The 15,143-nt window shown below is 34.9% G+C and overlaps 2 protein-coding genes across 2 annotated transcripts; both read left to right on the forward strand.

The window, feature by feature from the left end:
* Positions 1 to 2,245: 2,245 nt before the first annotated feature.
* LOC124109531 (olfactory receptor 52N1-like) lies at positions 2,246 to 2,839 on the forward strand. Its single transcript, XM_046468195.1, has one exon. The coding sequence runs from the start codon at positions 2,246 to 2,248 to the stop codon at positions 2,837 to 2,839; it is 594 nt and encodes a 197-aa protein (XP_046324151.1).
* Positions 2,840 to 12,162: 9,323 nt separating this feature from the next.
* Positions 12,163 to 13,116, forward strand: LOC124109532 (olfactory receptor 52N5-like). Its single transcript, XM_046468196.1, has one exon. The coding sequence runs from the start codon at positions 12,163 to 12,165 to the stop codon at positions 13,114 to 13,116; it is 954 nt and encodes a 317-aa protein (XP_046324152.1).
* The last annotated feature ends 2,027 nt before the right edge of the window (positions 13,117 to 15,143 follow it).

The raw sequence follows: 15,143 nt of genomic DNA on the forward strand, positions 1-15,143 counted from the left end.
TAGAAGAAGGGAGGGGAGGGGAGGGGAGGGGGGATAGTAGAGGATAGGAAAGATAGCAGAATACAACAGTCACTAGTATGGCAATATGTAAAAACGTGGATGTGTAACCGATGTGATTCTGCAATCTGTATACAGGGTAAAAATGGGAGTTCATAACCCACTTGAATCAAATGTATGAAATATGATATGTCAAGAGCTTTGTAATGTTTTGAACAACCAATTAAAAAAAACACCAATATTTCCCACTAATATGCCTCTGCATATTAGCTTCTGTGTTCCATTTTTATTTTAGATAAAACATTCATATTTCAACTACCAAAACATAGCTATTATGCAGAATATTTTAAAGAGAAGTACATCTTCAGTCCCACTGGCTGTGAAAGCTAACAGCAACATTTCTGAGAGACAATAATTTATTAATCAGAGGGTAGAAAGAAAAGAACTATGACAGCCATATTCCATACTTTTCTCTAGTTTCTTTTCCTTTCTTTAAAGGAAATGCATCTGTTTGACACTGTATTCATGAAATTTCAATTATTTCTCAATTCAACAAATTTGAGTACCTCTCAAATTTGTGCACTCACTCCACATCATTTGTTTCCATATTTTCTTGGAGCCTTATATTTGTACATAATGGTGAAATTCATTGTTACATATTTGCACATGCACACAACATAATACTGTATTTAGGCCAATATAATTCCCCATATTTCTCCTCTCTTTTCCCTCTTCCTATCTCCTAACCCCTTTCCTCTACTCTACTGATCTGCCTTCCATTTTCATGAGATCCACCCTGCACCTTCCTTTTCCTTTTTCTCTCTGGCTTCCATATAGCAGAGAAAACACTGGACCCTTGACTTTCTCAGTTTGGCTTATTTAACTTAATAGAGATCTCAAGTTCCATCCATTTTCCTGCAATTTATGTCAATTGCAGGAAATTCAGAAATATTAGGAATTGCAGGAATTTCAATTACACACTTTTTAAAGTTCTAGTGGGGATGCCTATTGGGATACCAGATGAATATCCAAAATATCCAAGAGGTTTTATAAATTTCAGCATTGAAATTAATCAATTAATCAAAAGGTCTATTTTTGCTTCCATAACCTCTTCTGTAGGAGTAGCCCTAGAACCACAATGCTTGTTCATTTTGTTGTTATTATTGTTGTTTTTAATAAGCACACCTTGAGCAATATAGACAACTATATAATTGTGCATCTTATGTGTTCCTCCTATGTTCACAACTTTGATCATGTTTCCTCACAACATGCTATCAAATCAAATGTTCTCCCCTCAATACTCACTTTATGTCAACACTTATTCTCCTAAAGCCTCTTTTTCTGTGGAATTTTAAAAAATGTATTGAAAATCTACTTTACACCAGAAAAGCATTGCTATGTAGATTACGTGGCTTGAGAAATATTTGTTCTATGAGTCTTGGAAGATGTAATGTGGGTAGAAAATAAAGTACTGTGTAATAAAGGATTATTGACTGATTTAGTTTAAGCTGAAACATCTATTTCTCATTGAACTAGATGGTAGAGTCCAGAAGACTAGATGCTAATATTGGAAAAACATTGGCTGCTTTTTACTATTTCAATGATTCTTCTTTGATTTGTCACTAATCAAATAGGTCATGGAGTGATGATGTTAGGAAGGGCATTCGTTTCTATGTTTTATTTTCAAGATCAGTCCATCATTTTGATTAAAGGTACGTATTAGGAGATGGTAAAATATATATTTCTGTAGTGAAGATTTTTGAAGAGAGAGGAGAGGAATTTTTTGGTACAAGTAAATTGGAATCAACTTTAGCAAGTCTATTAGGTAAAACATTAACTTTGAAAGGTTAGAATGTCAGAACAACTGATGATTATAAATATTTCAGGTTAGTATGGGCATCTCTGACTATGGTGAACACCTGGATCCCAGAAAATATATAATCAATCCTTGACCATCCATTTGGTCAGTTAGTAGCCAAATTCAACCTGGAGAATGGAAGACATGATAACAAAAGAAACTGCACAAGCCATTGATGTTGTCAACATCTAATGCTTAAGGCATGGACTCTAAGAGAGTATGTACCACATGTAAAACCTATGAGAGCAATAAGGTCATCTATCCCCAAGAAAGATGAATTAGCCATTTTATGGGACAAAGCCCTGCTAGTCAGTGACACTCTGAAATTTTTTCTTCTGTTTACACAGGGAATTCTGTGAATGCTCTACTCTAAACTTCCCAAAAGTCATTATGTCACTCCTAAATGTCACCAGCCTTACTCCAGCTTCATTCATTTTAAATGGCATCCCTGGTCTGGAAGAGGTGCATTTGTGGATCTCCTTCCCCCTGTGTGCCATGTACAGCATTGCCCTTACAGGGAACTTTGGCCTTATGTACCTCATCTACTCTGAAGAGGCCTTGCACAGACCTATGTACATCTTCTTAGCCCTTCTTTCCTTCACAGATGTGCTCATGTGCACCAGCACCCTTCCCAACACTCTCTGCATACTGTGGTTCAACCTCAAGGAGATTGATTTTAAGGCCTACCTGGCCCAGATGTTCTTTGTGCACACCTTCACAAAAATGGAGTCTGGGGTGCTCATGTTCATGGCACTGGACCGCTACATGGCCATCTGCTATCCCCTGCGCTATGCCACCATCCTCACCAATGTGGTGATTGCTAAAGCCAGGCTGCTCACTTTTCTTAGGGGCGTGATGATTGTTATTCCTTTCTCTTTCCTCACCAAGCGCCTGCCATACTGCAGGGGCAATATCATCCCCCATACCTGGATGGTAAGTACAGGGTTTATTAACTTGGTGGCATTTCATGAAGCTGTTACCTAGAATGTATGCTCTTTTTTGCATGCATGATATATTTCAGAAAAACATTTATTTGAAATAACATCTTTTAAGAATCATACTCGGACCCTATAAACTGTGAAACATTTCTTTCTTGTCTCCTGTGCTTCTGTGTATGACTTAGAAAGAATATACACTTCATTTATTAATGAATATATTAATTTGGTATGTTATCTGTGCATGTTTATACAAATTATGATCAAATAACATGGACAATACCATAGTTAATAAAATGATCGAAACCTTCATTATTCCTTTTATAGAAATAACCTTTTAAACCTATTGTGGTATTCACATATATATTTTTGTTGTTCTTTCTGGTGATTATTTCTTTACTCTAAGCTATGTTTGAACTTTAATTAGATTACCAACTATTCTGTCATACACAATGAGAATTCTTTTTTTGTACCAGTGATTGACACCAAGGGTGCTTAACCACTGAGCCACCTCCCCAGCCCTTTTTGTTTTTTATTTGAGACAGGGTCTCACCAAGTTTCTTAGGGCCTCACTAAATTGCTGAGGTTAGCCTTGAACTTGTGATCCTCCAGCCTCAGGCTCCCAAGCCAGTAGAATTAAAAGCATGAACCACTAGGCCCAGACACAATGAGAACTAACTCAATTACTATATCAGTCACACTTTCTCTCAAAATATTATATATTTTATATAAATATACATATATATCGTATGCTACCACACATGTGAAAAATATGCATGGGTCCTGTTCTCCTTTTCCCACTACTTTAAACCTCCATGTGAATCAATTTTATCTTTAGTTTCTTCTTTAAATTATTACCAGTTTATACAATTCTGGATTTGTTTGTAATTTTATTGTAATGAATAAACTTAGTAAATAGTATTTTGCTTACTATAGCTACATGCATATTAATATGAGTATTGAGTGTGAATGTTGATCACATTGTACCCAAATCAGGACTATAGTTCCTTCTCTTTTGTTGTAATAGCATCATCATTATTACTCATGAAGAACCTGCATCCATTTTCAGTAGTATCTGAAAATATATTACACAGATTGAACAAGGATAATGTTTATGGAAAAGAAACACCAGAAGGCAAATGTCTAACGTTTAGAAGTTTCATTAAAATAGAAAGCTGTTAATTCAAATGGACAAATTTATCCAAGCCACTCTAAATTATTTTTGTATTTTTAGTTGAAAAAAATGTGTTTCTTTCCTCCAGTTATTTGGAAATATACAACACATTAATGTTAACTATAGCCCCCCCACTCCTGTACAAAAGAAGAGCACCTATTATTCCTCCTACCTGTGACTTTGATTTCACTCACCTACTCATCTCCTTCCCACAGCTATGATGGTCTATGCTTAGAGGAAACCAGCTACTAGTGTAGAACCTCATACGAGTGTCTGGTAACCATTATTTTGTTCTCAACTTTGCTAAGATAATGTTTACCACATTCTGCATACATCTACCTCATGTGGTACCTGTGTCTCTCTGCCAGGTTTATTTCACGTCACATAATATACTCCAGATTCATTTATATTGCACAAAATGATAGGATGCCTTCTCCTTTTTTTGGCTAAGTAGTATTCCAATGTGTGTATATATACTGTATTTTCTTTATGCATTCATTTGTTGATGAACAATTAGGTAGATCCAACACCTGGGCTCTTTTGAAATGTCGTGGGCAGATGCTTCTTCAAAAGACAAATCTCATTTCCTTTGAATATATGCATGGTAATGGTATTGCTCAATCATATGACAAATCTGTTTTTAATTTTTTGAGGAACTAATGCACTGTTTCTCATAACGACCATAACACACCATAAAGTATTTTCTATAACTGAATTCAGAATTGGTGGTTTAAGAAATGCCAATAAATGACAAAATACCTAAAAAAGTGTTTATATAAGATAAACTTGGACACATCTTTGTGAGAATATATGATATACTCTGCCGCAGTCTGGCTGGGCACAAAATCACGAGCCACCACACAGCTTGTAGATTCAAACAGCAATTCTTTATTCCCGAACTCACACCAGCCGTCTACAATCATGTTCTGGGGAAATCCAGGATACGTCCTATTCCCAACAGGAATAACCTTAAACCTGGAACCACCCTAAACCCGGATCATCCTAAACTGGGAACACCCTAAACCCGGATCCGCCTTGGTCCTTGAGCAAGGTCACCTACATGCAATGTCACTGCAAAATGTCCTATTTCCACGAGTCCTTCCACTAAGCAACATGGGGTACGCTGGCAAGGAAATTGTCATACCTACTTGGCTAATGGCTCCCAGCAATACTCTATCAGCAATTTTTGACATAAAATGTATTATTGCTAAACACAGTCATCGTGCTCTATATTAGTCTTCCTCAGCTTGTCCTATATCTGCACACTTGCATTTGTGGACCAACATCTTCCTATATTTCTCTTGTACACCTGACTCCCTTCTATTTTCTGTTTCTATAGGGTAAGTTTATTTCATATAGCACAATGTCTACAAGGCCACTCCATGTAGTCATAAATGTAGGGTTTCCTTGTATTTTAACTTTTTAAAAGTTGGCACATAAAAATTATACAGTTACAGGTTTATAGATAATGTTTCAATATACACATCATATAATGTTGGAAACATGGTGACCTATCACCACAAACATCATTTCTTTCTGGAGAAAATATTCAAAATCCTTTCTTCTAGCTTTTTAAAAAAGTACAGAACCTGATTATCTATAGCCATCCTATTGTGCATTTGAATACCAGAACTTACTCTACTAATGGTAACTCTAGCTTAGCAACTACCTCTCTTTTGTAAGTTGTGTTCTGTTTTGCATTTATTTTTGTATTTATTTATTTTTTTAAGATCCAATGTAACAATGAACTCTCAATTCCAACTGTGGACAAGAGGTTCCCACCTGCATAAGTGGATCGCCTGCTCTACTAGACTTCCCTTTACTAATGTCTATGCTTAGAGGAAACCAGCTACTAGTGTAGAACCTCACAAAAGGAAGTGACAGACCAACTTGACGTTGCTTCAAAGGGTACAGAGTTTGAGTGCAGAGTTTCTAGGGGAAATTTGATATATAAGTGATTTAAAAGTAGTATATATTTGAAGCAATACCTATTAATTTCTACAAATTTCTTAATAGCATCAGCCATGATATGTGGATGATCATCATAAAGCTACAATGTAACATATTGAAATGAACTCAATGTTTTTAATTAGAGAAATATTTAAAGGCAGGTGGATAGCCATAAAATACACTAATGTGTTAACTTTGAGACAAGACACATTGTAAAGTTATTGATGGATGTTTATGATCTATTTTTAAATGAGAAGCAAAGAGTAGTGAATAACCTGTGAATTGTGATCATGATTTTCAGAAAAAAAATAGTATGTTTGTGGATATAAATACACAAAAATCTATAAGTAGGTATTTCTTTTCAGAGAAATAGGTTACTTTAAAATGTCTTCATTGTTATTATTTTATTTTTTCTTAATTAATAAGCATTTACTATTTTGTAATTTTCAATAGTAAATAAAAATTCATGAAATCTTACATAAATATCAATCTTTAATTTAGTTTTAATTGTATTAGACAAGAATTTTCAACTTGTAGTCCTCATTGTGGGAGTGACCTTTTGGGCTGCTTTCCTCTGGGGACCACCTATGGCTAAGGAAATATTCCCCCAGGAACATGTGAAGCTTTGTATCATGTTTTCACTTAAGGACTCTATGCTCTGTGGGGGCTCTTAAGCCAGTTTCACATTAAAACTCAGGACTTCTGAGGACAGAAGAGATTGTGTTGGTTTCCTGTGGGATTTCCACTGGCCTAAATACTTACACTCCAGGCTATAAGGAGAAGCCATGGTGCTGACACCAAGTACTATCCCTGACCTGAACACCTCTCATGCTTCTTATCTGCAGCCATATTGTGAGTAAGGGATGATTTCTGCCTTCCAGGCATTTGTAGGCCCATTGTATAGCAAAGCCTAGCATTGTTTCATTCTGTCTGTGTCATCACAGGCACAAAGCTACTGCCCTATAAAGGATGTTGTTGATGATTTATGCTGAAAAATAATTAAGATATGTTTATTCCACACTCAAAACAGTACTTATATAGAATGTGTGTTGTTGGTGGACAAAGGTACGGGTCAGATGCCCTTAAAATCTCCATTGGCGTTAGAAAACGCTTCTTCATAAATGTGTGTTTACACACACACACACACACACAAATACATATTAATATTAAGCAGACTTTTATTGTTTATAGCAGCACAATCACAATAGCTAAGCTGGGGAACCAACCTAGGTGCCTTTCAATAGATGTATGGAAAAGAAATTGTGATATATATACACAATGGAAGTTATTTTTTTAAATATATGCTGTCATGTAGAGGATTAGAAACAATCCTAGGATGCTTTAAATCAGGAAAAGATAAATAGGTACAATACTTTTCCCACTAAACCAGTAGCCCACTCTTCCCCACCATTCCCTTTCCTCAATTCAGTCACACAACTTGCACTCAGTCAATACAACCCCAGTTTATTGAGAATTCTTTTTAGTCCAATACTGTCCTCATTCAAAGTAGGTAACAAATTTGGACAATACACTAAAACAGCTTACAGTCAACTCAGGGAGAGGAAAAAGCTAAATTGTTCCATACAGGTCTCCAGGTTATCATCATCGTGGAAAAAAATGGAGAGAATGTGGGGGTATCAAAGAGGAAGGAAGGGGAATCTCAAACAATGAACCTGGTTTGGTTTGGCTTAGGAGAGATTGGGAAGTTCTTGCTCCATATTCTGAATCTCTAAGCAGGCTATTCAGTATACTGCTTTTGTCAGATAAAGGAGCTTTAACAATATTGAATTGATAGACTCATTATAAGAATGCAATTAAATTCACAGATTAACTTCAATAGTAATCATGTAAATATGTTAAATATATAAATATAAATAATCAAATGGAATGGTTGTTATTTTATCCATTGACATAAGGATAAATATTTGAGTTGGAATGCAAATTTGGTATATATGCATTCAGTGAACATAAAAACTCCTGAGTAGAGATGAAGAAAGTCCTCTGCCAAGTGCCCAAGTATATATTCCCTGCCACATACAGTGGATGTTCAATGGATTTTTTAAAAATTTAACAAGTAGAATTCATTGAATTTAATTTAGAGTTCATACACTAAAGACATCCAGGTTTAACGATATCACAAATTGTCACTAAATGCTTGGATTGGACATTTCAGAACAAATGTTTCAGAACAATGACCTCAGTGAACAAAAAAGAGTATTGAAGAATCTAGAGATCTTTTTTTTTTTTCTGAATAGAGTTTATTTCTCACTTTCCTACCCAGGGGACTGGGGAAGTGATTTTTGAAATGTTGATAAGATTTCATTCTGTATCCTAGTGACTACACCTCAGATACAAAACGCAGATCTGGACCATCACTAGAGAAGCTAGCATGAAAGTGAAAAGGAGTTTTCTGGAAACTGGAATCAGGCGATAATCCAAAGGAGCCTGCTTTCTGTTTTAGCAGCCAGAGGCGACCATGGGTGTTATATCCATTTTGTGTCAAATGGCTGCTCAGTGCAAGATGTGAAACAGCAGATGCAGCAGGATGGCATCCACTGCCTGCTTTCCACCTGGATGAGGTAATGGACTTCTTGCCTTCAGAAAAGACTGATCATGCTAATTCTACAGCATTTAATCTCTATCCATTTTTGGTTGATCTTTTCTATATGGTGGGAGAAACTGGTCTAATTTCCTTCTTCTGCATTTGGATCCAGTTTTCCCAACACTCTTTATTAAAAAGACATGTGTTTCCCCACTGTATGTTATTTGCCCCTTTTTCCAAATGTACCAATATTTTTCCAAGTATTATTTAGTTTTAAATACGTGGATTTCTTTCTGCCCTCTGTGGGCCCCCCACTGATCCATGGGTTTGGGTGCCTTTCTCTGTCAGTACCTGCTGTTCGTGTTACTATATTTAGTGTATTTTGAAGTCATGCAGTGTGATGACTCCAGCTTTGTTCCTTTTGCTCAGGATTTCTTTGACTATTTAGAATCTTTTATGGTTTTCTATGATTTGGGAGACTCTTTTCCTATTTCTATGAAGGATGCTATTCCTATTTTTGTAGGAATTGCGCTGAATTTGTAGATTGCTTAACAATACTAATTATTTTAATACACCAAAAATTGTGTTTTCATTAATTTGTAGACAGAAATTCTCTGATTTCTTTCATCAGTGTTTCATATTTTTTTCTTGTACAGATCTTTCACCTCCTTGGTCAAGTTTATATACACACAAATACACACACACACACACACACATACACACACCCTGCTTGGTCACTTGTAAATAAGATTGTTTTCTATATTTCTTTATCAGATAGTTCACTGCTCATATATACATATGCAAATATGCTGATGATTAATGTATATTGGTTTTATATTCTGCAACTTTACTGCATTTGTTGATTGTGGGTTTTGGTGGAGTGTTTAGTGTTTTCTAATATATAGAAATATGCATATCCAGACAGGACCAATTTCACTTCTCCTTTCCAATTTGATTCCTTTTACTTTTTCATGATGCCTATTTGCTCCATCTATGTCCTCTAGCACTAAGTTAAGTAGAAGAGGGGATGTCAAATTTTATCAAATGCTTTTTCTACATCTATTAAAATTATTATAGAATTTCGCCCTTCATTGTGTTAATATGATATATTGCATTTATTGATTGGCTTAGTACATTGAAATACCTTTTTATTCCTGGGATGAATACCACTTGATCATAGTGAACGACAATTTTAATGTGCCGTTGAATATAATTTGCTAGTAATTCATAATATTATCTTCAAATCCTTTGTATTTCTATAGTGCCAGTCATAATGTCCTTCTTTCATTTCTGATTTTATTTACCCTAGAGTTCTCTTTCTCATTTAGCTAAATGCTTGTCAACTTTGTTTTTCCTTTAAATTAAAGCAGTCTTAGATTATTGGTCTTTTGTTTCTCTAGTCCCTATTTCATTTATTTGTACTCAGTTCTTCATTATTTCCTTCCTTCCAATCATGTTACAGAGATTTTCAAATAAATGAAAGAAATTGTGCAAGGCATACCAGATATAAATTCTAGGTAGCATTTTGCAATCAGCAAGTAGTACAGCTCAGTTCAAGAATGAAAGTTTGTGATACATTGGCCATATGACCTAGCATCTAAACCAGGATACATTTGACTAGAGAATGGGAAGAAATGAAATAGAAAAGATAAAATCTAAATTTTACTGGTTTGAATAAAATGCCAAGGTATTTGAGCCCTATCCTTAAAGCAATGAGAAAACGTTGATGTTTATTAAACAATGACATAAAATATCTTCAAAATTATGCAATAGCACAAACTGATTTGAAAAGCAGAAGAGGCAAAACAAGGAGATAGACAAATTAGACGGTCTTTAAAAAGTACAGTAAAAAGTGGTGATAAAAATGAAGGGCGGCTATTAGAAATATTGCTGGTCAATTTGTGTTCTGTGCATGACCAAATATGCCACAATGAATTGCATTATTATGTATATAATTACATACCAATACAACTTAAAATATAAGTTGCTGGGCATGCTGGCACATAAGCTTGTAATCCTAGCTACTCAAGAGGCTCAAGTAAGAAGATCATAGGATCGAGGCCAGCCTCAGAAACTTAGTGAGACTCTAAAATAAAAATTTTAAAAAGGACCAGATATGTAGATTAATGGTAAAGCTCCATTGAGTTCAATCCTCAGTATTCCCTCCCCCCCACACACACACACAAAATACAAATTCATCTTGTCTCAGGAAAGCCAGGAAAATAGATATGTTGAGGTAACCTGAATAGAGTACCAATTGGGACACTGGATTATAAAGAAATAACACTAAGATGAGGTGGATGAATATCAGAGATCATAAAGTGTATATAGTTCAGTTATGATAATGTGGTGAATAATAACACAATTATCCAAAAAGCCTCAGGGATAAAGTCTGTTTTTGGCATGGGTATATTTTGCATTGATGAGTTTAATGTTTGACATGGTAAATTTAAGATATTTGTGGAAATTTAAAGTGGTAATATCCAGCATGCGCTTAGAAAGACACAACAATTATGACGTGGCTTACTCATAAATTTAGATATTTGAAAACTATCTTCACCATAGACAGAAAACAGGAAGAGTCCACAGTATATGTTTCTTAAAAATTGTATTTTGAAAAGAAAGAGATTGAAAAGAAATAGATTATCTCATGGGGAGATCCCAAAGTATTTGACAAAAGGAGATTTCTTTTCTTGCTTTTCTTTTCTTTCTTTCTTTCTTTCTTTTTTTTTTTTTTTTTGATACTGGGGTTTGAATTCAAGAGTCCTTAACCACTGAGCCATATACCCAGCCCTTTTTATTTTTTACTTTGAAACAGAGTCCAACTGAGTTACTTAGGGTCTTGCTAAGTTGCTGAGGTTTCTGCCTCGGCCTCCAGAGTCTCTAGGATTACAGGCATGTGCCACCACACCCAGCACAAAAGGGAGGTTTCTTTCTTTTACTTGGGAAAATAAATTAGATTGATATCCATAGCATTATCCTTGTACTTAATATTCATATATCAACTACAACCGCATTCCAAAGGATTCCTATGATCAATCCATCAGAATGCTAACCTGAGATAAACTAAACTTCTGCATATTTTTCAGAACTCTCTAAGGTAAGCACCATTACTCTTTCATTATAGATGAACAACAGAGGTTGTAAGAATGAAGTAAATGTCATCAAGATACACATGGATATAGAAAAAATTAAAATGCAAATAAAGTGTTATTTGATTGAAATAACAAAAATCTTTCCATTAAAGTTTTCCACAAAAATTAATTTAATAAACAAATGTCACTATTATTCTTTACCTGAGTACCCTTACTATCATAAGACACATGTTTTGTCAAGTGTTGGTATCATATATGAATATCATTTCTGCTCCTGAATATAAATGTGTGCCAGTCAACATTATCCTATATTTGTTACCCAGTTTCTGCTTCTGTTTTGTAAAAGCAATTACAACTTTCTATGTATGGCTTGACATTACTATCAGACTGTTTATAAAACTTTTTGAATAATATCAGGATTTTAATATTATTCAACAAATTAAGTAATTTCAAAGTTACTATTCAAAATTTTTGGCAATATTTATTAATATAACTTTCTTACAGCTTTGAGTTTGCATTTTCAAAGATCTAAATCAAATTTCTATTTCTTAATTTCTTTCCTTCAGGACAGAGACTTCTACAAAAAATCAAGTTCCTCTTCTGAATTAGTTATGTTCAATTCCAATAATTCATATGTGGCCTCTCAATCTTTTATTCTTAATGGAATTCCTGGTCTGGAAAGAGTCCATGTGTGGATCTCTCTTCCACTATTCACAATGTACATTATGTCCCTTGTGGGTAACCTTGGTCTTGTGTACCTCATTCATCATGAGGAGGCCTTACACCGCCCCATGTATTGCTTTCTGGCCATGCTTTCCCTCACTGACCTCCTCACCTGCACCACCACTCTACCCAATGCACTCTGCATCTTCTGGTTTGATCTCAAGAAAATTAACTTCAACGCTTGCTTAGTCCAGATGTTCTTTGTCCACGGGTTCACAGGTGTGGAATCTGGAGTGCTCATGCTCATGGCTCTGGACTGCTATGTGGCCATTTGCTACCCATTGCGTTATTCCACCATACTCACTAACCCTATCATTGCAAAAGCTGGGCTTGCCACCTTCATGAGAGGTATGCTGTTGATGATTCCATTTCCATTCTTGGTCAAGCATTTGCCTTTCTGCCAGGACAATATCATTTCCCACACATATTGTGACCACATGTCTGTGGTAAAGCTATCCTGTGCCAGCATCAAGGTCAATGTCATCTATGGTCTTATTGTTGTTCTTCTGATTGGAGTGTTTGACATTAGTTGCATATCTGTGTCTTACACCATGATCCTCCAGGCAGTGATTAGCCTCTCATCATCAGCTGCTCGGCAAAAAGCCTTCAGCACATGCACTGCACATATATCTGCCATCATCATCACCTATGTGCCAGCATTATTCACATTTTTTACCCACCGTTTTGGGGGCCACACCATTCCTCCTTCTCTCCATATCATTGTGGCTAATCTTTATCTCCTTCTTCCTCCAATGCTGAACCCCATTGTTTACGGAGTAAAGACAAAACAGATCCGAGACTGTGTCATAAAGTTCTTCCAGGGGCAAAAAATTGGAAGTTGATTCAAGACAACTGAAATTAAATAGAATAACAATGAATAAAATATAACAAAGAGAAAACTCAGCTGTGTGTCAGACATTCTCATTGTCTCTCCAAGAATGAGTTTCTTGAAAATCTATTGAGGAAATTCATAGCTCTTTCTGGATTCATTTCTCAATGTCTTTCCCTACTTTTTCTTCCATCAACATTTTTTTTAATTAATACAACTTAAATGATACAATGGTGATATGTATGTATATATCGTGGTAAATCTAGTTGCTCTCATAGAAGATGAGAGTAAAATGTGGATTTCCATCACCAATATTAATCAATTAATTAGTATGAAATTGTAACATCTTACCTCTAATTCATCCATCGAAGATATTAACCTTTGAAAGAGTCCTTAAATGTCTAATTTATTTTGGCAGCTCTTCCTAATATACAAGAAATGAGGTGCTGAGGCTGTAGCTCAGTGCCAGAGCACTTGCTTAACACATGTGAGGCACTGGATTCAATCCTCAACACTACATCAACAGATAAATAAAATAAAGGTATTTGTTCATATACAACTTTTAAAAATAAATTAAATGGCTTTTCAGGAATTTTTTTTTAACTTAATAGTGTTAGAAGCTGAAGTTCAGTTTGTAAAATAATGTTAAGGAACATATTTTTCTCTGTGCATCCAATTCTGAAGATATCCAATATCACCACAGTCTATACAATGGACACACAAGTCTTATTTACCTGAAAGCGTAGATAATCCAGGAGTCACAATGGAGGATCTATTTGGTATATGGTGTAGCATTCCTAATCGAATGCCTTCTAATCAGTAAAATGATTAAAAGGTTCTTCATTTATTCATTCATGCTCCCTTTGTTCACTTTTTTCATTTTCCAAATAAGTGAATATTGTTATTAGCACAAGTAACATGTAAAAAAGGAACTCATCATTTCTCTTCCTGGTCATCCTATTATCATAAAATGCTTAGAGTAAGTTTGTTTTCCATATTTGTTTATTGACTTCTAGAATGTGTTGTTTTAAAAGACACTGGATATCTATATTAATCTTTGTGTTTCTAGCTGATGATAATACATGTAGATAGTGAAAATCACATAATATGTATAAACAAATATTCATTAAATGGCCAAGTGAATGAGTCTGCATTTCTTAGGCCCTGTGTTAGGTACTAACAATTAGAAAATTGTAGATATTCCTCCTGTCAGATATAAGCTCACAGAATATTTGAGCGGTGAAATATCCATAAAAATCTACTAAACTACCTGCTATGATAGTAGTCTTTACAGGAGGCAGGAAAGAGACAAGTCCCCAATTCAAACAAGAAAGTTAAGGGATCAAAGGTGTTTACTGGAACATCTTAGCAGGAGATAAATCAAGAGTGAATGAAAGTGTTTTTTCACTTGAGGGAAAGAGGATGCATACAATTAGAATACATGTTAGAGGACCAGTAAAACAGTTTTTCCCAAGTGTTAAAACATCACAGAATATTACCTGTAATCCCAAGAGAATTAGAAACTCACAGAGAGATGGGATTTAATTCAGGATGTAATTTAGGAGGAAAATCTATTTATAAGGGAAACAGAATTTTGTTTCTTTCTTCAGGAAAGGCTTCTCCTTGCTAGGTGGCCTAATCCCTTTGGGCAAACTGCCTTTACAACTGGCATTTATAATATCTATATAATTGAGGAATTTGTACCTATTTATTAAAGTTTTTATAACTCAGCAAATAAAACTAGAGGTATTATGAACAAATACATACTTACTGGTGATTAAAGAATTATTCTGATCATATACAAGTAAAAACAGCAGTTATATAATTTTAAAAGTATACCAATCAGTAAACATAATATTTTAAAAAGTTGTACCATCCAATTTACTGAGGAAATAAAGAATAAATTCTATATGTTCCCTTGAAAGATCATGCATGACTCAAAATGCTTATGCTGTTTCAAATTTTGAATTATTTTCATCAGCTATTTACAGATCTCAGAACTTCTTTCTGTCAAGTAAAAATAGTCTGTTAAGATTACCC

This window comes from Marmota monax, unplaced genomic scaffold, assembly GCF_021218885.2.
Source record: "Marmota monax isolate L192 unplaced genomic scaffold, Marmota_monax_Labrador192_F-V1.1 WCK01_AAM20220418_F8-fsc02004, whole genome shotgun sequence".
In the NCBI taxonomy this organism is placed as follows: Eukaryota; Metazoa; Chordata; class Mammalia; order Rodentia; family Sciuridae; genus Marmota; species Marmota monax.